General features: G+C 48.7%; 1 protein-coding gene across 1 annotated transcript in view; it reads left to right on the forward strand.

Moving 5' to 3' along the window:
• CCDC12 (coiled-coil domain containing 12) overlaps positions 1–20,791 on the forward strand; it is a gene marked incomplete at both ends in the record, with an annotated part of 33,779 nt that extends 12,988 nt beyond the window's left edge. The window contains 6 exons of the mRNA XM_079538060.1: positions 8,618–8,688; positions 18,018–18,097; positions 19,827–19,888; positions 19,971–20,005; positions 20,384–20,460; positions 20,712–20,791. Of these exons, the coding sequence (XP_079394186.1) occupies positions 8,618–8,688; positions 18,018–18,097; positions 19,827–19,888; positions 19,971–20,005; positions 20,384–20,460; positions 20,712–20,791 (405 nt within the window). The remainder of the gene's footprint in view (positions 1–8,617; positions 8,689–18,017; positions 18,098–19,826; positions 19,889–19,970; positions 20,006–20,383; positions 20,461–20,711) is intronic.
• Between the last annotated feature and the right edge of the window lie 816 nt (positions 20,792–21,607).

Consider the following 21,607-nt stretch of genomic DNA (forward strand, 5'->3'; position numbering starts at 1 on the left):
CTTCTTGGGAGAAATGAAACTGCTCATGTGTAGCGTTTGGTTTTGCTTCTGCTTTTGTTCTGGAACAACAGAGGTGACACATTAACCCACTGGAATATGTCTCTCAGCTCCAGGCCAGCCCTCCTGGCTTTCTCTTCCCTCCCTCGTCGGGGGAAAAAACCTATCCAGTTCTCCAAGATAACTGGAGCATTGTCCAAACCTGCTACAGGTAGCTTGAATATCACTAATGGGTGCTTTTGTTTCTTTTTTAAAGGTTTTTCCCCTCTTCTGTGCAGTAGAAAGGTCGCATAGTGAGCAAGCAAAGATGACAGTGATGGGGACTCAAAGAGGGAGAATTAATTCTTGAGTTAAGAGGCTTTATTGTTTGGAGAGATTCTGATGATTCTTGAGTGTTAGGTGCTGTACATCAGCAGCTCTTGCTGAGGAGCCTTGCAAATATGTAGTTGATAGGCTAGGTTCACGTGGAGGGGTTTTTGTTGTTGGCAGAATGAATTGTGATGGGCTCTGCTCCTGGTGCCAGCCCTGCTGTTCCAGGAGGGATAGCTGCAGTGCATGAGTGCTTCCTCTGTAAACTCCATAAAACTTTCTGTTACCAGGAGTTGGGCAGTAACGCTTTGCTCAAGCGGCTCCAGACACTTGAATTGCATTCCTGTATCCACACAGACGATGAATGGTTTCCAGTGCCATTGTATGCAAGATACTACATTGTCCCTAATGAATATTTGAAGTGACGATTCTGGTGGAGGCTTCCTTTTGGGGAGCGACTTCAGGTTCATACATTGTCAAAGAATTGCTTTAATTCTCAATATCAATTATTAGATGCTTTGTAAATCAACAGGGATGCAGCTTTGCCGTGAGCATGCACACACAAGAAGGAAAGCCTGGCATTGGGGCTGGTAGGACTTGGCATAGAGATTGGGAGAGAGCTCCCAGTAAAGGGTGAGCACCTAATGCAAGCCAGGGTGCATGGACATCCCTAGGAAGGTGGCAGCAATGCTGGAGCAGCATCTGGTGCTGCCATGATGTGGATCAGTGCTATGAAAAATAATGGAGCGAGGATGGAGAATGAGTTACAACCTTAAACTCAAGAAGGGTCCAGAATTAATCTGAAGTGTGTGCTGCTTAGTAGAGTGTGTGCACCTTGGGGCTCAGCCGTGCTTGGGGTTTGCTTCTCATGTTGTGTATTGGGAAGAATTTCTTCTTGGAAAGAATGATTGGGCATTGGCACAGCCTGCCCAGGGAGGTGGTGGAGTCCCTGTCCCTGGAGGTGTTCCAGAATTACAGAGATGTACCTGGTAGGAGATTGGTGAGCATAGTGGTGATGGGTTGACATTTGGATGTGGTGATCTCGGTGCTCTTCTCCAACCTTCATGGGAAGCAGAAGCAATGTTCCTCCTGTCTTGGGATGGAGAAGTTAATGTGCAATTTTGTGATTCGTCATTGCCTGGAAGAGGGCTCCAGCTTTGCAATGGAGTGCTCTTATTGCTGAAGCTTTCTGCATCTAACTAACTGTGAGACTCCTGTTTTTGCTCTGCTGTCTTCAATACAAGGTTTGTGGTTCTGGTCTCGGGGGAGCATTTGTGACACCGATCTCATGGGGGACAGCAGTTTGCTGCCTGAAATATTCACCAAGCTCTGCTGGCTAAGAGCCACACTCAAAGTGCAAGCACACAGGGTCTGAAATTGTCAAAATGGGTGTATTTTTAAACAGCAAACCGCAGCCACTTCAGTGTTGTTGTGGCTTATTGGAAGGGAGGAAATACTTGCGATTGTTTGCTGCATAAACAATGTAATTATAGATTGCAAAAAAAAAAAAAAGTAATAAAATTGTATTTTGGAGGCACTGTGGTAGAATCATAAAATAGTCTGGGTTGAAAAGGGCCTCAATGATTATCCAGTTCCAACCCCCTGCTGTGTGCAGGTCACCAACCAGCAGCCCAGGCTGCCCAGAGCCACATCCAGCCTGGCCTTGAATGCCTGCAGGGATGGGGCATCCACAGCCTCCTTGGGCAGCCTGTGTCAGTGCCTCACCACCCTCTGAGTGAAAAACTTCCTCCTAATATCCAACCTAAACCTCCCCTGTCTCAGTTTAAAACCTTTTCCCCTTATCCTATCACCATCCACCCTCGTAAACAGCCGTTCCCCTTCCCTTCCTGTTTATATGCTCCCTTCAAGCACTGGAAGGCCACAACGAGGTCATGAAAGAAGGTGTTTAATTTTCAGGCAGTTTTGTTCCTTGTGTTTGTTTCTCACGTGAAGTTGTGCTGATTTAACCATTCCCATAGTAACCAGCTGGGGCTGAACCAGGATTAAAGCTTCACTATGGAAAAAGCTGCAGGGTCAGAGGAGCTCAGGTCTGGTTTTATGTAGTTACCATGAAGATTGCTGTGAGCAATTGGCTTCCAAACAGTTTTTGAGAAACACCGGTGATTCTCAGGTTCTGAATATACTGTAACGACATTTTTATGTTCAGAACCTTTTGCTGCACAATTTGATTAGATCCTTTTAGCATTCATTTTTAAGCTTTATCACTGATGGAAACCTTGGTGACGTGCAGAGTGTTTTGTGACGTAGCTTTTTGCATTCTTAGGGCTGCTGGCATTAAACATCCCGAGAGGGCACTGAGGTTGCATGGTTACCTTGCCAGGCTTCAAGGACATCTCAGCTGCAATCTTGGCCGAGCAGAAAGCACAAAGTACCAGCATGTGCCGTGCTCCTAGCAGGACACTGTGACTCAATCCTCACTGCGCGGCTGACCTGACCACTATGTGCAGAGGTTGAAGAAATTGAGGAAAACCATGATTGTAACCATGAAAAAGGTGAATGCTCGGTACCTGGGTGATGTTTTCATAACGAAAATAAGACCTGGCTGCTTCCCAGCTGAATGAGAAGTGAGGATGGGCTGCTTTGAACACCACCTTGGCTGGTTGAGCACTGAGAGGTCAACCCTGCTTTGTTCCAGCACTGATCTTTACTGAACTCCTCCAAAGCTTTTCCAGCCTGGAGAAAAGAAGGCTGTGGGGTGACCTCACTGCAGCCTTCCAGTACTTAAGGGAGTCTACAAACAGCAGAGGAGTCAACTTTTACACAAGTTGATAATGGCAGGACGAGGAGAAATGGTTTTAAGTTGAAGGAGGGAAGATTGAGGTTGGATGTCAGGGGGAAGTTCTTTACTGTGAGAGTGTTGAGGTGCTGGCACAGCTGCCCTGAGAGGCTGTGGATGCCCCATCCCTGGAGGTGTTCAAGGCCAGGTTGGATGGGGCTCTGGGCAGCCTTGGCTGATATTAAATGTGGAGGTTGGCAGCTCTGCTTATGGAAGGGGGGTTGGAACTTAATGATCCTTGAGGTCCCTTCCAACCCAAGCCACTCTATGATAACACGACCTTAAATGAAAGATAAGGAGGTCTTTAGTAATCTGGTCAATCCCTGTGGAAAATAAGTTGGTAGGCATCTTCCCTCCTCTCTGGGAAGAGGAGAAACTGTGAGGTCATTCTGTTGACTTTTAAGGTTGCTGAAGGTTTGCTGGATTGCATTTAGTGTGGGTGCGCAGGGCCAGCTGAGTAGTCTGGGGGCTTCAGAAGAACAGCTCTTCTGAGGCTTGGAGGGGAATGGAAAAGGAGATTGGGTGTGCTGGAAGATGCAGGCAGGTATCAGACCATTGCAGTATGGTTATTGGAATGTGGGGGAGAGGCCAGGTCTGATCAGAGGGGGAAGCAGTCCTTCAGACAGAGACTTTGAAAAGACATTGGAAAGGAAAGAAAGAAACAAATACAAGCTTGACTTTATCAAGTGTTATTTGGGAAGGGGTTAAGTGACACGGTTGCCTCATAGAGGAATGATGAGCTGCTTTCCAGACCAGCATGATGAGAGGATATTAGACATCCAGCAAAAACACTTAAATCAGCAGTTGTAGGTAATTTGCACCCAGGAATCCTAAAATAATCAGCTGAAGAGATTGTTAGCCTGCTGTGTTTTGATTTAAATCTTTTTCTGAATACTGGATAAGTTTCAAAGGACTGGAAGAGTGCTAATAAAACACCACTGCTTAGAAATAAATGGGTGAGTTGGGTGAAGGCAGTTTGCTGTCAGTGTGGAGCAGAAGGATGAAAAGAGTGATTTGCAATGCATTTAATGGAGAGTGAGGAAAAAGGGAGTGTCATTTTTGTCATGTAAATGTGATTTAGTGAAGGATTAGTGGTATTGCACAACATGCTGCTGCAAAATTACAGCTCTGAAACAAGTAACTGATACTGATTGCTCAGTGGCTGTCAATGGAGGATTGTCACCCAGCAGAAGCTTTGCTTTAGGGGGCCTGTGACTTGTGTACTCAGTATTCCCATTGCTCATCTAGCTGCTGCAGGAAGGAGAGCTGCTCCTCCTGATGTCTTTGGGATGAGGAGGGATGGCTGGGTGAGACTTCCCACATCAGAAGTGTTCTCAAGTCGGGCTAGGCAACTTGAACATCCCTTTTGGCCTTAAATCTTTAAACGCGATGCAAAGCAAATTGCTTCCCTTGTTATTATGGGAGAATGAACCAAAGGGCTGTGAAGACACCTACCAGGAAGGGAAAAGTCATGATAATGTGCTGAAGCCCAGGGGGAAGCCTAGCATTTCTCAGAACGTTCTCTGATTGCTCAGAGCAGAAGCTTCTTGCAGGTAGGGTTGGTTTTGCTGGAGGGAAAATGAATATGCTATGTGTAATGCTTGTCTGTGCTTACAGAGTGCTTCTACTGAGCTGTCAGCATCCATCTTGACTGCATGAGGCTATCAGATGTGTTCCTTGTTCTGCCTGCTGCTGGCAAGGAGGAAAGCAAACCAATGCATCTATGCTGACCAAACACCATGGCTTGTGTTGTGCAGGACCCAGGCTCTCAGCCTGGCAGGCATCACATAGTTCTCACCCTTGTTCTGCTGGGAGCCTGGGCTGCTAACTTGTCCCCTGTCAAGTTTGCTGTGCCTTGCAGGTATTGGAGGAGGCAGCTGACACCCTCCTTTGTACAATCTGATGCAAATCTTGTTGGATTTATGCCTTGAACAGGCAGGGGATGAGATTCTTTTCATCTCAGAGCTCTTTGTGAAGAGTGGGAATCGGGCAAGCAGAAGTCTGCAGGTTGGTAGCTACGGGGCAGGGGTTGCCAGTTGCCATGTCTGCAAATTAAATAGCTGGGAGACTCCAAGCAAGAGAAAGCTTCTTAATGTTGGAGCTTTATCTTATGACTGTCTCCTTGCAGAGGCTGAAGGGTGGGAGTGACTTTGTTTGCAGGCAAACACTCTCACAGAGCGCGGCTGGGTCTCCAATCTTGGGAGGTGCAGCTGGTAGCAAACACCTCGCCTTGAAAAGAGGAATTGTGAGAGTGAAACGACCAGGGGGTTGTTTTCAGCTCCCTTTTTTGGCCTTGAGGTTTTAAATCAGAAAAAGTAGAAAGTGAAAAGCGGTGAAAACTGAATTGGTGCAAACCTGGGAGAAGCAACCACCAGTGAGCAAAGGGAAATGCTTTAAAATGCTTGGAGCAGGAGGTGGTGATGAGGCTGAGCTGTGTGCCAGGAGGAGCGCTTCCTGTCTGAAGAAATGAAGGCTGTGACACAGCTGTTGGACAGCAGGGTTGGAAGGGGGATGGCAAAGGGGCAGGTCTCCAAGAACAACAGAGAACCCCAAAGACACTGCAGCTGTGTTGAAGTCCTTCGAGCTGTCAGACCGATCCTTTAAGGGCAGAGAAGAAAGGAGAGAGCCGGGGTGGCAGTGAAACACAGAGCTGTGAGATGAGATGCATCTGAGTGCTTGTGTCTGTATCAATAAATGATTGTGGTAATGAGATCCGACACAGCACATGGCTGTGGAGCTGAGTCCCATGCCGTGCTGCTAGCTCTGCTGCCTTCCAGCTCTCTGTGCTCCCTGTTGGTGCAGCCCTGGCTGCTGTGCTGCATGCTCACCCCGAAGCTCCCCTGCTCCTGCAGCAGTGGCTTTGTCATTCAGCACTATGCAGAATGCCCAGGGAATGCTATTTCCCCACTCAGCCTCTAGCTACTGCCATCTCTCAGCTGTGCTCAGACAAGGGGCTGTGAACAGGGAAGCTTAACACCTTAACCCTGTTAATTTGTGGTGAATGCAGCCTGAGCTGTCTCTGTGCTGGAACAGATGGGCAGGTACAGCTGTGCCCGCTGGCTCTGTGCATGAGAGCAGTCATAGTGTGAAACACTTCAGATGCAGATCCAAGGATTTCAGGTAGCTATTCCCTTAAGAATTTGCACACTTTTCTTTCTGTTGGAGTTTGGCTTGCTTATACACTGAGCTCTGGTGACTCCAGCCTTTTGCTGGTTTTTAGGAGAGAAAGCGAGGAAGGAGGGATCGTGCCTTCATGCCAAGAGGGATCTTCCCTTCATGCTCCTAGGTAAAGACATGAGGATTGCTTTGAACCAGCTACGGATTCAGAGCCCGAATTTGTACATTTAGAAACCCATGATGGCTCCCTGCACCCAGCACTGGGTGTAAGCCTCCCTTATCTCACCACTTTGCCTTTTCTCAGCTTGCGTGAGTTCAAAGGCATCCCAAGAAGCTGTGCATAGGGACTGAGTGCAGCTGGAAATGCTGAGCTTTTTGCTGGCGGTTGGAAAGGCAGCCGCCGTCCAGCCCTGCAGCAGCCATCCAGCCTTTCCACACCAACCCATATAGGTGACTCTTGTGACAAACTGCCTTTGCACAGAGGCTGGGGTTCCCCTGGTCACATTTCTCACTCTACCCTGTGGCTTAGCGCTGGGTTTCATCACCGTGCTATGAAACTGAAATCTCATTTCCAGCCAGCTTTGCAAATGAGGAGGCAGAACGAATTTGTTGTGCTGGGGGGGAGGCCTGACTTCAGACGGTTGCTTCAGACCTCATTTGTGTTGTGCTTTCATTGTGATCTGTCTGATAGAGCCTCCTCAGCAGCAGCGGGTGGCAGGGAGTAAAATTCAGAGGGCAGCTGTGTGAGGAATGAGCTGGAGATGCAGTGTTACATTGAGCCATGCTGGTCCATGGTTATCATCCTGCTGCTGATGCGAAGTTGGAAGGAGTGACTGCCACACCTGACAGCTGTGCTGCCATTCAGTGAGACCTAGGCAGGCTGGAGGGGAACCTCATGAGGTTCAGCAAGAGCAAAGTGTAAAGCCTCCCCTGTGGCTGGGGAGGAGGGAATAAGAAGTTATTTCAGCTTATGGGGAAAAGAAAGATATGCAGTGCTGTGGGACGTGCAGGCTTGTGGTGGGAAGAACAGCCACTGCTTGGTGTGAATATTGTTGCCAAATGTCTCTGTAGTATTTCAGGATGTGCTTATAAACCTTGCAGATAAAATACAAACAAGAATGAGGAGGATGTAGGCTGAACGTGTGTGTGTACAGAGTGTGAGGAGATGAAAGGGATGAGAAAGTGAAAGAAGGCACTTCCCACACCTTGAAATAACACTGGCTGAGCATGGCATAGCACGAGCTCACAGCAAGAAGCCACTGCACGCTGCCCTTGCTTTCCTTCAGCAGAGCTCTTCATTGAACAAGCAATGGCTGCACAAGTGATGGGAAGTTAGGATGGGCTTCGGAAAATCAAAAGCCTGCATTCAAACAGGGAGAGTAAACTGAATGGGATATTGATGGTAGGAGTAGTAAACTGAATGGGATATTGATGGTAGGAATGAGCTTTTGTTTTTAGAAAGGCTGAACCGTTTCTCTTGCACTTCCGACAGGAGCTGAACCTGAACAGCTCCATTCACCGATGAGCCCAAAGCAAACCTAGCCTGACTCCTCTCCCAGTGTTGTCTGTTCTTTTTTACCCAGGTTGCAGAACAGAATTTTAAAGCTTTTATATTGCCTTCCCTATAGCAATGTACTGTGTAATGCATGGGTAGATGTTTGCCACCGACTAAACTTTGTTCAGCAGTTGAATGGAATTGGTTCATCAGTGGGAGGCCAAACAAAACTCATTATTGTTAATGCTCAGTACTTGTCTGGGTAATAATAGAGCTAGTAGCATGACTGGTGAGCTGCTAGTGGAGTATGGATGGTGCACAATGTGCTTCTTTGCTGTGCTGTTTGGGAGAAATCTGGTTATGTTACAGCACAGAGTTTCAGGAGCTGAAATCAGACCCATTGCAGTGCTGAGTGCTCTCTGATTTCTGTCCGTTTGTTTTGCAGCCTGTTAAAATGGCCACAATGACTCCTGAGGGTACTGCTGGCTCTCCTCTGCCTTGCCTGGTGGCCCCCATCTCTCAGCTCTTCTTTTATTGCAAGGTTTCAGTGTGGAGGTGGGGTGAGGTTCCTGAGCTCTGTCATTGATTGCAGCCTGTTGTTTTCTCCCTGAATTGATGCAGTTGCTCAGTGATAAGGGGAATATCAAAGCTGAATGGTGTGATTGCCTCTGAGGGGAGGATTTGATTCTCCTTGCCAGTTCTAACATTTATTTATCACTCTATTTGGACAGGCGAAATGGAGGAAAAAGGAAGGCAGGCTTAATTTCAAGGTGTCCTAATTGAGCCATAACTTCAGGCCGTGTGTTGCTGCCTGCCATGGGGATGGTTCCTGTGCTGGGCTCCTGTTTGCTCCATGGTATTTCCAGGGGCTGAGGCTGACACATAACTTCTCATCCTTCCAGAATAAGAACAGTGGCGAACCTGAGGCCAAGCAGTTCAAAGAAGACGAGGAGGAGGAGAATGTCAGGCACAGGTAATTATTTATTTATTCTGACTTCTCTCTTGTATATTGTTCAGGTACAGCCCACCTGTTTGCTAATTAGGATCTTCAAAAATGCAATTTCTGTTTCGTTTTGGTGTGAATAACTTGCTGTAAATAGTCTGAGATAGGGGAATGAAGAGAATGCTCTGGCTGGCTTACAGCAGAGTGTTGCAAGGGCATGGTGATGTTCTCAGAAACACCTGGAGGACAGATGCAGTTCAGATTCCCCTCAGTTGGAGAGCCATTTCCAGGATCGTAGAATCATTGAGGTCAGAAGGGATCTCTGGAGATTTTCCAGTGCAACCCCCCTGAATATCTCTAGAGAAGGAGACTCTACCACCACTGTTCTACCATCTAACACCACTCTACTACCATCCTGTTCCAGGGCTCTGTCATCCTCAAAGTAAAGAAGTTCTTCCTCATGTTTGTGTGGAACTTTCTGTGTTCTACTTTGTGCCCATTGTCCCTTGTCCTGTTGGTGGGCAGCACTGAAAAGATCCTGGTCCCAATCTCTTGGCCTCCACACTTCAGATGCTGATAAGCATGATCAGATCCCCCCACTCAGCCTTCTCTTCTCCAGGCTGAACGGTTCAGGGCTCTCAGCCTTTCCCCACCAGGCAATGCTCCAGCCCCCCCCTATCTCTGCAGCCCTCCACTGTGCTCTCCTCAGCAGTTCCTTGTCTGCCTGGAACCGGGGAGCTCAGCACTGGGCCCACTGCTCCAGATGTGGCTTCACCAGTGCAGAGCAGAGGGGAGAAGCACCTCCCTCACCCTGCTGCCATGCTTCTGTGCAAGGCACTCCAGGCCTTCTGGGCCATCACAGCACACTGCTGGTCAACCAGAACACCCAGCTCCTTCACAACAGAGCTCCTTTCTAGCAGCTCAGCTCCTAACTTGTACTGATGTGTCTCGTTATTCCTCCCTAGCCATAGGACTCCACACTTGCCCTTGTTGAACCTCATCAGATTCCTCTCTGCCCAACTCTCAGCCTGCCCAGGATTCTCTGTATGGCAGCACAGGCACACTGCTGTGCTTTCTGTCACTTACACATGCACGGTTTGGAAAGTGCACTTTTTTTTTCTGTGAACTGAGACCTGTGGGCTTTGCAGTGTGAACATGGCTGTTTAATTGCAGCTGACTGCTGTTCCTTCTTGTCACTGGAAAATGTGAGCACAAAGCTAACCCAGGCAGGGTGCTGCTCCTGTCGGAACCAGCTGACTGCGCTTGGTTTCCTGTTTCTACTGATGCTATCAGGTCGGCTCTGGAGACAGCAGGGGGGTGAGGTTTGCTTAAAACTTTTGGGATGTAGGTTTTCCTCATTGCTGTTTTTCATCACAGCATCTGTTTGTGCATGAGAGCTGCTGCTGTGAGAAAAAGTGGAGTAGAATCTATTCCCCTGCTTGAGGGGATAACTCTCAGCAGAAGCTGCAAGCTTTCTCCAAACTGCCAGCACCCATTTTATTCTGGGAGAGAACAAAACTCTGGATTGATCATTGAAGCTGAGCTTTTACCGTTGGCACACCTGGAGGGTTTTGTGCTGGAAGGTCTAGGCTGTAAGAGGTGTTAAAGATCTTGGAAACGATGATGAATAATGAATCATCAGCTCTTGCTTTCCAGCCCTGCCACTTGATACGCTGCATGGCTCTCTGCTGAGGAGCACCAAGCTAGCAGTGACACTCCTACACCCAAGCTGGAAGTGTGAATTGGTCACTGAAATCCCAACAGTGATCCTTTCCTCCACTGGGACTGATTTTTAGCATGGGGGCTGCTTCTTTTTAACCACTGCTGAGCATCCTGAAGTGTATCAGAGGTGATGCAGTGTCATCCCAACTCTTCAGCATCACTGCTGCCAAGCTGGGAGGTCACTTCCTCTAACACGTGCACACTGGTGAGCTCTCCTCTTGCAGCAAAGCCTTCTTCTACCTGTGGGAGATGCCCTGAAGCTTCAGTGAGGTTATAGAGATTGGAGGTTGTTGGGTACGAACCTTCTATTTCCAGTCAGCCTTGTACTGATACATGATGCAGATGTGGGTGCAGGGCATCCACAATATGTGAGAATAACACCTTTAGGGAGGGCAGCAACTTTTGGGGCAAAAAGTTCCCTTTCCAGCTCAATTTCTCCTCAGGAGCCTGCAGCTCTATCCAACTGCTGTGTGTTTTGTCAGGGATCTCAACATCTATTTGCAAGGCAAATGAGAGCAAGATCTGCTTTGCAGGAAATGTTTGAATCACAAATTTGGCTGAGACAATTCTTAGGTTTACAACTGAACTCCATCCCATCTAGGGACTTCGTTGCTTTCTGCTTTCCTTGTTGAATGCTCTTTCTCTCTTGCTGAAATTGGATGTGTGTTTTTAAGCAGAATGCCAGCGAGCTGCTAACTTGATTTCAACTTAGATTTTCATTTCCTGGTAGCAAAGCTGAGCTTTCTCAACCCTTTGAAAAAGGGAACTGCTCTGCACTAATGCCTTGTATGCTGGTGATGAAAGGTAAGCTGAGCTAATGTGAGCAACAAAGGGCTCTGGTAGCCTGAGTGTGCCTTCCCTGCTGGCTCTGCTGCTTTCTCAACCTGAAAACCACCACGCACACAACCAAGGCCAGTGAAACCCTTAAGTAGTCTTGTGGCCCATATATAGAGACTTCAGATGACCTGGAAGACATTTCTGACTTTCTTGAGGTCAGGAACAGCTTTGCCTGCTGCTTCACCTCTTTGCAGCTTGGCTTTAGGGCTGGTTTTCACCTAGCTGAGATGTTGGTGAAGGGCTGAGCCCATGTTGGGGACTGGACTTCACACCCTGCACTGCAGGCACAACCGAATATTTTCTTGCTGCCAATGCACCAAAACAATTTTCAGCAGCTTCCTGTTGTTTTTTCTGACCTGCTCAAAGCTCCCCGCCCTTTTTTTTTTTTTGTTCCTTGTTTTTATCTTTCACACTACATGATACCACCGCAGGAACAAGTGCTGACGAGGCCCTCTGTGAAAAATGCAATCTGCTTGCAGCAATTTCAGCTCCGGATATCTCTCATCTGCCTCTCAGGGGAGCTTATATCTGTAATTGCTAAGAGCTTGGGTTATTATTATTATTTTTTTTAACCAGTTTTGCTCAACCCAGTGACCAGGAAATGCCTCCTGCTGTGGAGCAGCCTGCCATCAGCTTTGGCTGTTGCAGGGTGTGGATGGACTTCGGCCCTTCTGCCTGGTCCTCCTGGCCAGGAAAAATGAGCTGCTCTGCTCTGAGCTTTGAAGTTCAGCCACAGTTCTGCAAGCAGAGCTCGTCAGGGATGTTAAAAATGTCAATAAATAGCCAGGGTAGGGCTTGGAGAGGGAGGAGGAGACCCAAAAATCTTCTTTTTAACTAAAAACGAAGCTGCAGCAAACTGCAGTTAATCAGCTGCAGGTATTTCAATGCTCAGTCATCCTTTAAAATTACAACTCCATGTAGTGCTGCTTGCGGAGGTGAAGTGCAAGGAGGAGGAGGGGGAGGCAGGGCTGGGAAATGTGGGCTCTCCCACATAGGAGGAATGTCATGGGGCAGATCAATCCTTTTTTTGTTTTGTTTTTTAAGGCTTTTTCTTCTAGTGTTGGCATAAAAAAAATAATACAGCAGTGAATGTGCTGGGCTTGGCCTGGCAGGGCAGCAAGGCAGGAGCATGGATAGCCACTGTGCAGAGCTTCCATACATCTTGTGGTATGGAGAGATTAAAAAATAATAAGTGTATGGGTAAAAGCAGTTGTCTGTGTAGGCTAAGCTTGACATGTGTGTGACAATGTGGTGTTATTGATAGAAATCTGCATGAGCAGCCAAACCTGTGACTTGGGCTGATGTGGAAGCTGTGTGGTGAGTCAGGCTATGTTGTCACTGTGTGTCACTGAGGGATCAGGTGCTTCTCCTGCAGCAGGGAAGGGCAGGGGCCAAGGCTGGAGGTGGCCAGGGGTGAAGCTGGAGCCTCCCAGCTTCAGTCATGCTGGAGGCTCATGCTCATGGGCTGGAGAAGGAGGAAGGGCAGAGCGGCAGAGTTCGGCACTGTTTTGAGGCCAACAAAAGGGATGTCAGCATCCTGTAATCACCCAGATGCTCCCAAAATACCTTCAGGACCTCTTTGTGACTTGAACCTCAAGGATAGCAGATTGCTCCTGACCTTCCACCGGCTGAAGGAGCTGGAGAAACCCCATAAAGTATGGACAAAGCTCTTGTGCCAGCTGCAGGGCCCATCACCAAGCTCCTGGTGCTGTGTCCTGTTCTGCAGCTTTGAGTGTAGGCTTCCTCCTCATCACATTTACGAATATACAGCCTGGAAAATGCTCATGTGCCTCCTAAAGCTGCGTGGGAGGCCAGACAGCCCCGTGGCACCTGCCTGCATTTCAAGTGTTTCGCAGCTTTCTTCATGCAACACCCAGAGATACGGCCCCAAGAAGCACATCCTGAGAAACCAGCTGCTGGGGGCTTGGAGAGAAGTGCTTGTTTTTTGGCATTCCTCGAGTGCCTCTCAGCAGCCACTCGAGGAGCAGGATGTGCTCCAACACGCTCAGCTATTTGAGCAGGAGCAGCACATAAGGTGGGTGCTGGTGGGAACCACTGCTCTCTGCTCTCTGTTTGTTGCTTGTTCCTTTTCTGCCCCAAGTGAGGAATCCAGGGCTTCACACCGTTATCAAACAACAGCTTTGGACTTCTGTGTTGTGTCCTATGGAGATGCCTCGATCCTGCTGCAGGATGATTTAGGGGAGCCTTCACCAAATGCTTGGGGTGTGGAAATTATTTATTTGTTTCTAACTTGGAGGAGGTGCAGATTGCCTTGCAGACTTCTAGAAAGGTCACCATGCATAAAGAGGCAGCCTGGAGATGTATGGATCTTGCTATGAGCTAGCCCAGCTGTAGGGAAGCTCCCAGGCAGGCTGCAGCAGGAGGGGATGCTCCCAGATATCCAGGAACAGATGTCAGAGCCATCTGCAAGAATGGAGAGTGTAAAAAAAGAAGGGTCTGTGAAATGAAATCTGTACCAGGATGGAGGAGTGCTGCACAGTAAGTCTCGCAGTGCTCCTGGAGGGTGATGGTGCTGTGGCACAAGGAGCGGGGGATGGTCCCCCAAATCATCACTTCTTCAAGGCTTTGGGACCTCACCTGTGTCTTCTGTAGCAGTACCTTCACGACGTGTTCAAACAGTGCTTCTCAGGACCACCCAGCAGTAAGTGGAATTTGGAGAAGCTGAGAAATTAAATGAAATTCTTGCCGCGGTTGCTCTTGAAAGGACGAAATGGAAATTGTTGTCCAGGCTGTGTGGTCTCAAGCAAGTTGAAGTAGTTGTCAAAAAAGAGTAGAAGGCTTTGGAGCAGCTTGAGAAGGGCAAAGGTCAACATTTTGTCTGACCAGATGCTATTTCTCCAGGACTTCAGAAGAAAATAACTCAAACCAGCCAAGGTGGGGATGGAGCACTTCCCTAAACTGCTTCCAAAGACTGAAAAGTCTCTTTTTGGGGATCTGGGTGTTAAGAGTGGCTTCTTTTTTGATGGTGGGTTGGCTGCAGCAGAGGAAGCATCCTCACCAGTGGCTGGTCATCAGCATGCGTGTGCTTCGCTGCCAGACTGGAGAAGTCCTCTTATCAGTTAAAAACAGCGTTTGCTCCATAAAGCCCTTGAGGCTGAAGGAGTAAAGCAGAAATAACTTCCAAGTTAGCTTTGAGTGTCCTGCTTTGCAGTGAGATAAGTCTTTGCATTCTACACATAACCTGCGTGCCCTGCCACTTCCACCACTCCTGCTTCAAAGAAAGGCTGGTGTCCTTCCTTCTTCCCAGGACTAATCATAGTATCATCAAGGCTGGAAAAGACCTCTGAGATCACAGAGTCCAACCCCAGCTCACCCCTCTATGCCCACTGACCACATCCCTCAGTGCCGTCTCCATGGTTCTTGAATACCTCTGAGGATGGTGACTCTACCACCTCCCTGGGCAGCTGTGCCACTGCATCACTACTCTTTCAGAGAGGAGATTGTTCCTAGTATCCAGCCTGAACCTCCTGGCACAATGTGGGACCATCACCTCTCATCCAATCGCTGTTACCTGGGAGCAGAGGCCAACCCCCACCTCACCACAACCTCCTCTCATTTGCAGAGAGTGATGAAGTCTCCCCTGAACCTCCTCTTCTCCTCACTGAACAACCTCAGCTCTCTCAGCCACTCCCCACCACACTTGTCCCATTATGAACCGTAATGGGAAGCAGATTTGAGGCATTCCTGAGTCTGAAACAGGGAACCTGCCACCACTGTTGGGCTTCAGTGAGGCACCGAGAGGTTTGTGCATCGCTTCCCTTTGCAAACCCTGCAGTTCCCCTGAAGCTTGTGATGTTCCAGCAGCTTGGTGCTTGCTGGTCCTGGGTGAGGATGCAGGATGCTGTGTTTTCTACGTGGGGTGCTGTGTTCTTTCTTAGCCAAGCCATTACTGCTGGAGCGTCGCATCCTACAAGCTGTTCTTGCTAACCTGGCTGCTGTGTGCTCGTTCTGCACAGAGCCTGTTGTTAACTCTGTTTTCTTTGTTGTCGTGGGAACTTTGATAATTTGAGAAGCATGCTGGGCTGTCTCTGTGGAACGCAGCGCTGGAAGAACTGCTGACACCTGAACTTTATTTAACCCACTCTGTGGAAGGCCAGCAACGTCTCCTTAAATAAGTGTTTTTAACCCCTGCCTTCCTTCCTTTGGATTGTTAGGGGTATAGCACTGCTAGCTCCTCAGCCATCTGCTCGTTTTCAGAGATGCAGAGAAAATGGCAGAGACCACAGTGAAATGGGGAGACCAAGGCAACAGCTTCTGCTGCTGGGGAGCACAGCACTGCTGGCTTCACTCATGCCAGAACCCCCAAGGAGCAACCACGGGCGTTCTGGGTACCAGCAATTACTGGAGGCAGGTGTGAGAGCTTCTCCTGCATCGTGCATTTAATTAAAGGGATCAATCTGTGTTTGTTTTTGCTCCTGCAGTTGGGCATGGCTTTAATAAGGATCTGAAAGCACCAGGGGAAACTTGGAGGGTGGGGGGGGACCTGGGTGCAGCACTTCTGCTCTTCATCCCTGCGAGCGGCTGCTTCCCTTCTGCTCTGCTGCTGTTGCCAAGTTGTGCATTATGCTTTTTTTTTCCTCCCCTTTTTATAATCTCATGGATAGATCTCAAGTGAACACGAGCAGTACTGGGCAGCGAGGCTTTGGTGTGGCTGAGCAGCTGCCAGAATGTGTGCTAAATGGTGGGTGTGAAATATCGCCTCTCAAGGTGTAGTGCTAACATCTTGCTGAGCTGAGAACAGCTAGCTCAGCTCGTAGCTCTTTTGTTTTAGGCTCTCCGACCTTAGGGGAGGCTGTCTTTGGTTCCCATTCAGCTGCAAGGAAATCCTTCTATAAGTGAGCTAAAACAAGCAGAAAGTGTGGGAGAGGTTGCAAGTTTGCTTTCTGCAGGTTCTGATGTTGTCACTTGGGATGATAAATCCTCCCCAGTGAGTAGGAGGCAGCCCGTGGCCAGATGGCCAACATCACTGCCTGACATCCCATCACCTCCAGGGTGAGTTAGCCGCTTCTCTCCCTCCTTACCAACTAAGTCCTGCTAATTGGAGCCTGTAAAACTAAAGAATAACGAGGATTTCTGCGTGCTGCTCCATCACCCAAGATCATAGAATGTCTTCAGGGATGGGGCATCCACCACCTCACTGGACAACCTGTTGCAGTGCCTCGCCACTCCTACTATAAAAACCCTTTCCTTATATCCAGTCTCGATCTTCCTCTTTTAGTTTGAAACCATTTCCTGTCATCCCATCAAAGCAGATCAGCAGTCAGAGGCCTTACTGACATCCAAATGGATGACATCAGTGGCTCTTTCCTTGTCCAGTGAAGCAGTTATGCATCATAGAAGACCATTGGGCCTTCTGTCAGAGTTCCCACTCACCATCCTGGCTGGGGAGTGACGACAGTCCAGGTTAGTGTGATAAATGCCTTCTCCCAGGGCAGTTTTACATAAAAATACCCATAAAACTGCACAATGCAGGGCAACTGCTTCCTCCTTCCTTTCAACAGTGCTGGGGAAACGTGGGCTATTGTGGCTTATGTTGATGTGGAGGATTGGGCAACCAGAGCTTGACACATGAGGAATTTCTGCAATGTCCTAACCTGCCTGGTCCTGCTTCCCACTGTGCTGGTTGCATTTCTCTGAGTTACATCTTGCAGAGGGACTGCCAGAACAGAATGTGAGGTGTTGGGGGGCTGACACCAGAGAAACAACTATACTCGTGTTGGACTTGATGGTCTTTGTGGGTCCATCCCAACAAAGAATATTCTATGAGTGGGCCAGGGGAGGTTCAGGTTGGATATTAGGAACAATTTCTTTTCCAAAGGAGTGTGGTCAGGCATTGGCATAGGCTGCCCAAGGAGGTGGTGGGGTCACCATCCCTGGGGCTGTCCATGGAACGTGGAGATGGGGCTCAGTGGGCATGGAGGGCTGGGCTGGGGTTGGACTGGGGGATCTGAGAGCTCTTTTCCAACCTTAATGATTTTATGATTCTATGAAACCGTGGCAAAGCCAAATTTGCAGAGGGCTCAGCTGCACGAACCCACTACTGTGAGCAACCCATAAAATCCAACCACATCTCTCACCACCTCTGTGGGTCAGACCCTTTGCATGTAGGTGGAGCTTGTAGGGTGCTGGCAAGCAGGGTTTGCTCAGTGCAGGATGCTGGAAAGGTGTTGAGATGAGATGAATGTCACTGCAGAGCTCAACAGTAACACCTGGCAAGGTAGGAATGAGGCAGAAAGAAAACCAAGACGTTGCCTCTGGGTATGGTGGCAGAGCAAATGACAAAGGTTTGCCCTTTGTGGAAATTTGTAGGGTGTGCAGCTTAAATCCATGCGTTTGTGCGTTCTGAAACAGCTCTGTTAAATGTCAGTCACCTCAGGCACCAACCTTAAATGATATTTCAACAAAGAACAAGCAAATACCTTGTTGTTTCTCCATGCATATAGTCTAGCAGAGAAGTGACCCAGGTGAAAAAAGAACAGCCTTTAGAAGGGGCAGAAATAGTATCTGAATATGGGGGGGTGTATACACTGAGGAAATGGTTGTGTTGTGTTTTGTGCAGTCTGGGGGGAGCTTCTAGGTCACCATCACTTCCACAGAAACCTGCATTCCCCCTTTTGCAGCTCCTTTGCCCTAGTTGTGGCGTGACCAGAAGCATCTCTAGTGAACTGTTAACATCTACCCAGGAATATTTTTTGGTCCCCTCCTTCCCATATTGGGATTTCTATGGCTGGTCTCTGGCTAGCATGCACAGGTCTCATTACTCTATGCTTCCTTCCCAGGGAGCTTATACTGCGAAACTATGACCCTGAAGATGAGGAGCTGAAGAAGAGGAAATTGCCCCCGGCCAAGCCAGCCTCAGGTGAGTGAGAGTGGGAACCTGGGAGTGGAAATGAGGGAAGAGCAGAGCAACAGCACTTGCCGTGATGATGCTGATGCCTCAGCAGGGATGAGAGCATGCAGAGCGCCTTGCAGGTGTGCACTGCAGAGGTGCACTTTAATGCTGCATAGAGATGCAGACATTCAAGATCAAGCAGGACAGGGCTCTGAGCAGTCTCATCTAGTTGTAGGTGTTCCTGTTGGCTGCAGAGAAGTTGAACTAGATGACCTTGAAAGGTCCCTTCTAACTCAAGTGTTTCTGTGGTCTGATCCCATCCCACTCCTGAGCATTCCTCCCACCAGCATATATGGTGCTGTGAGCATATAAAACAGCATAGTGCTCTCTATCCAGCCAGCCTGTTGCCAAATGAATGAATTACACCTTTCCTTTCCAAAATCAGGTATCTGGGAAACCTCTGTGCTCCTGGGGTGTAACTCCAGCCCCAGGTTGAAGAGTCACCAGGATGTATTCTGGTTGCAGCTGTTGACTTCAGATTCTGGGAGATGTGTCTGCATGCCCAAGCCATGTTGGGAGTGAGAGTGGTGCTTGCAGGCTCCGTTGCTTCATCATCCCCGTGGGGTTGCACACCCTGCATTGCACAAGTGGGGTGTGTGTCTGAGCACACACAGTCCAGCCCAAATGAGAGGGCAGATGCTCGGAAGAGCCAGGCTCTCACTGCACGATTCTCAAGGAGATTGGGGCTGTTTTGTTTGAATTACCTTTAAACAAATATTAGTCATGAGTCTAAGGACGTTCAGTCTGTTGTTTCCTAGCACTGAACTGCTGCACAAAGGGAGGCAAAGGGTAGGAGTTCCCTTGATCTTGAGATATTAAGTCCTCCTGGAATATATCTCTTTAAAAATGCCCTAAATAAAAAGACTGTCTTTGGCAGTGATCTGCTAGGTAGGAATGCTGACACTGCGCTTTCTTTATCCTTTTGTTAAAGTTTCAAACTTCTTCAGCTCTTCCCCTGTGTGTGGGTTGGAATTGGAACAGCAGTTGTGACTCTTTCCAGTAAAACCCAAGTTCTCTGCCAGCCTGTTTGGGGCTGTAGTGCAGCTCCTGTGTCTGGAGTAACCCTGGGCATTTTGGGCAGGGAGGAGGACAGGAAATAGGTGCCAAAGTGGGTTCACATTACCTATCTTATGCTGGAAGCAGGATTTTGTTCATTCCTGATGGATGTGCCCTATCCTTGGTGGCCACACTGTCACCTTGCACAGAGCTGGAACTGATGGATGGAGGGCTGTTCCCAGTGCATACTTTGCCATTAGCTCCCCAGTATCTGGAGTCATTTGTGTAAGGGCTGGGCTGGAGCTTGGTCACTTCTGGGGCATGGTTTCATACCATGGCCTCATAAATGAATCACAGTGAGTCAAATTGCAACTTGAAGTCCTATGGACATGCAAAGTGGCGGGTGGATGCAGCCCTTGCCAACATGGGATTTGAACCCAATAGACTTCCTGCTGCTGTTTATTATGTTTAATTTTTAGTTTTACATTGTTTTCAGATAGTTTTTATAAGTCTCTAGAGTTTGGGTGGTGAAGGAATGTGTGTGCCCACGTGGATTCACATATAGGTACTGTATTGTTAAAAGTGATGCTGTTCAAATTGGGCTTTTGTAAAAGCTTTTCCAAGGGCTCTGGTGGGTCTCCCCATGCCTTGTCCCCTTGGTGTCCCGCTGTGCTGATGCTGATCCTGTTTCTCCATCTAGTGGAAGACAAGGTGAAGGACCAGCTGGAGGCAGCTAAGCCAGAGACCATCATCGACGAAGTGGTACGTATGGAGAGCTGCTCTGTGCTGGACACACATCTCTGTTGCTTCCAGCTCTCACTGGATGTCTCCTCTTCCTCCCTAGGATCTGACAAACCTGGCCCCCAGGAAGCCAGACTGGTGAGTGTCTGCTGAGCTTTGCTCCTGGGAAAGGAGTGTTTGCATCACCTGCGTCTTGCCATTCCCTGGAAGTTGTCCAAATTGGGCTAGAAGTGCGAGAAATGGGAAACCTGTTGGGAAACACGGTGGCATGGGCCTGTTCTCTCCTTTCTTTGTTTATATCATGTGGTTCTGCCAGTCCCTTTGAGGTACTTATCAGCAAGGTGGCTTCAGTGCCAGAATCATCATGTTGGTTTGCCCGTGAGCTGCGTTGTTTTGCTCTGCTCCATGATGTTCATAGGAGAGCAAAGGAGTTTCTTTCCTGCTAGGAGGGGAGCAACTTGGCTGTGTTCACAACTGGTCATGGATGTGTTCTGATGTCATCATTTTCCTTCCTAGGGATTTAAAACGAGACGTAGCCAAAAAGATGGAGAAGCTGGAAAAGAGGACTCAGAGAGCCATTGCTGAACTGATCCGTGCGTGGTGATACCATGGGGATGGAGTATGGGGTCACCAATTGTCCTGGAGGGATGACACACCAACAGTCTTTGTTGGGAGCTCAGAGCCTTTCTGTTGGGCAGGGAGGGGCAGTGAAGCTTCATTCCCTTCCCAAGGGAGAAGGTTTGCATGATAAGGAAGAATGGTTTGCAGGCGTAAGGGCTTCAGTTCAGCTTTTCTACCAATACAGAGGGCAAATTGCTAAGTAACTGCTGTTTCTCACTTGCAGGAGAGCGCTTGAAAGGGCAGGAGGAGGAGTTGGCAGCAGCTGTTGGGTCAGCAAAGCAGGATGGAAGCGACTCGGACTGATTTGCTCCATCTGGGCACGGGCTCTACCAGCAACACTGATCCCATCACTGCCAGGTAGAGGAGCCTCGCTGCTGACCAGCATTTTGCCAGGAGCCCATGAGTCCTGGAGGAAAGGGGCAGATCTGAGGAGCAGTGCTTCTCTCTGTGAGGCTGTGGCTGGTGGATGAAGCATGTTTCACAGACCACTTTTTAAGAGTACAGAGGGTTGAGTGGGACAGACATCCAGTTTGCCTTGAACTTGGCAGGGGCAGGGAAGATGTGAGTGAAAGGGCCAAGTGCAAGAGAAACATCCAGGAAACTCTCCTCTCACTTTCTTGGTTAATAGATCCTCACACAGCCTACAGCATCCCCTAGGGGCCCTGCTTTTTGTCAGGGTGCTCCTTTCTGCAGAAAACTGATGTCACTGTTGCATGAAACAACAGGGTCTGGAAAACATCTGCTCAGTATTTTCCCCCATGGTCACAGCCAGCGTGTACAGAGTGACTCTGCTGGAAGTGCTGTGTGCTCAGGACCTGTTGGCTGCTCTGTGTTGGGAGAAATGTCCACCTGAGAGGCTAACGTGTGTTATTTGTTTGCTGAAGCTTCCAGACCCTCCAGGCTGTGCAACATGCACCATTCCTCTGGATGTTTTATAATTCACAAAGTTTGTTGTAACAAGTATTTTCATAATAAAATTATCCTGCCGTGGAGGAAGCTGTTGCTCGGTCTGTTTGCAGAGGTCTGTGCAGAGGCAGCTCACTTCATCTTCCTCGTATCTGTGGTGACTTCAGACGATTTGCTGGTCCCTCTTTGCCCTGGGGATGGGGACCAGCTTCA

This window comes from Tetrao urogallus, assembly GCF_951394365.1.
Source record: "Tetrao urogallus genome assembly, chromosome: 7".
Classification (NCBI taxonomy): Eukaryota; Metazoa; Chordata; class Aves; order Galliformes; family Phasianidae; genus Tetrao; species Tetrao urogallus.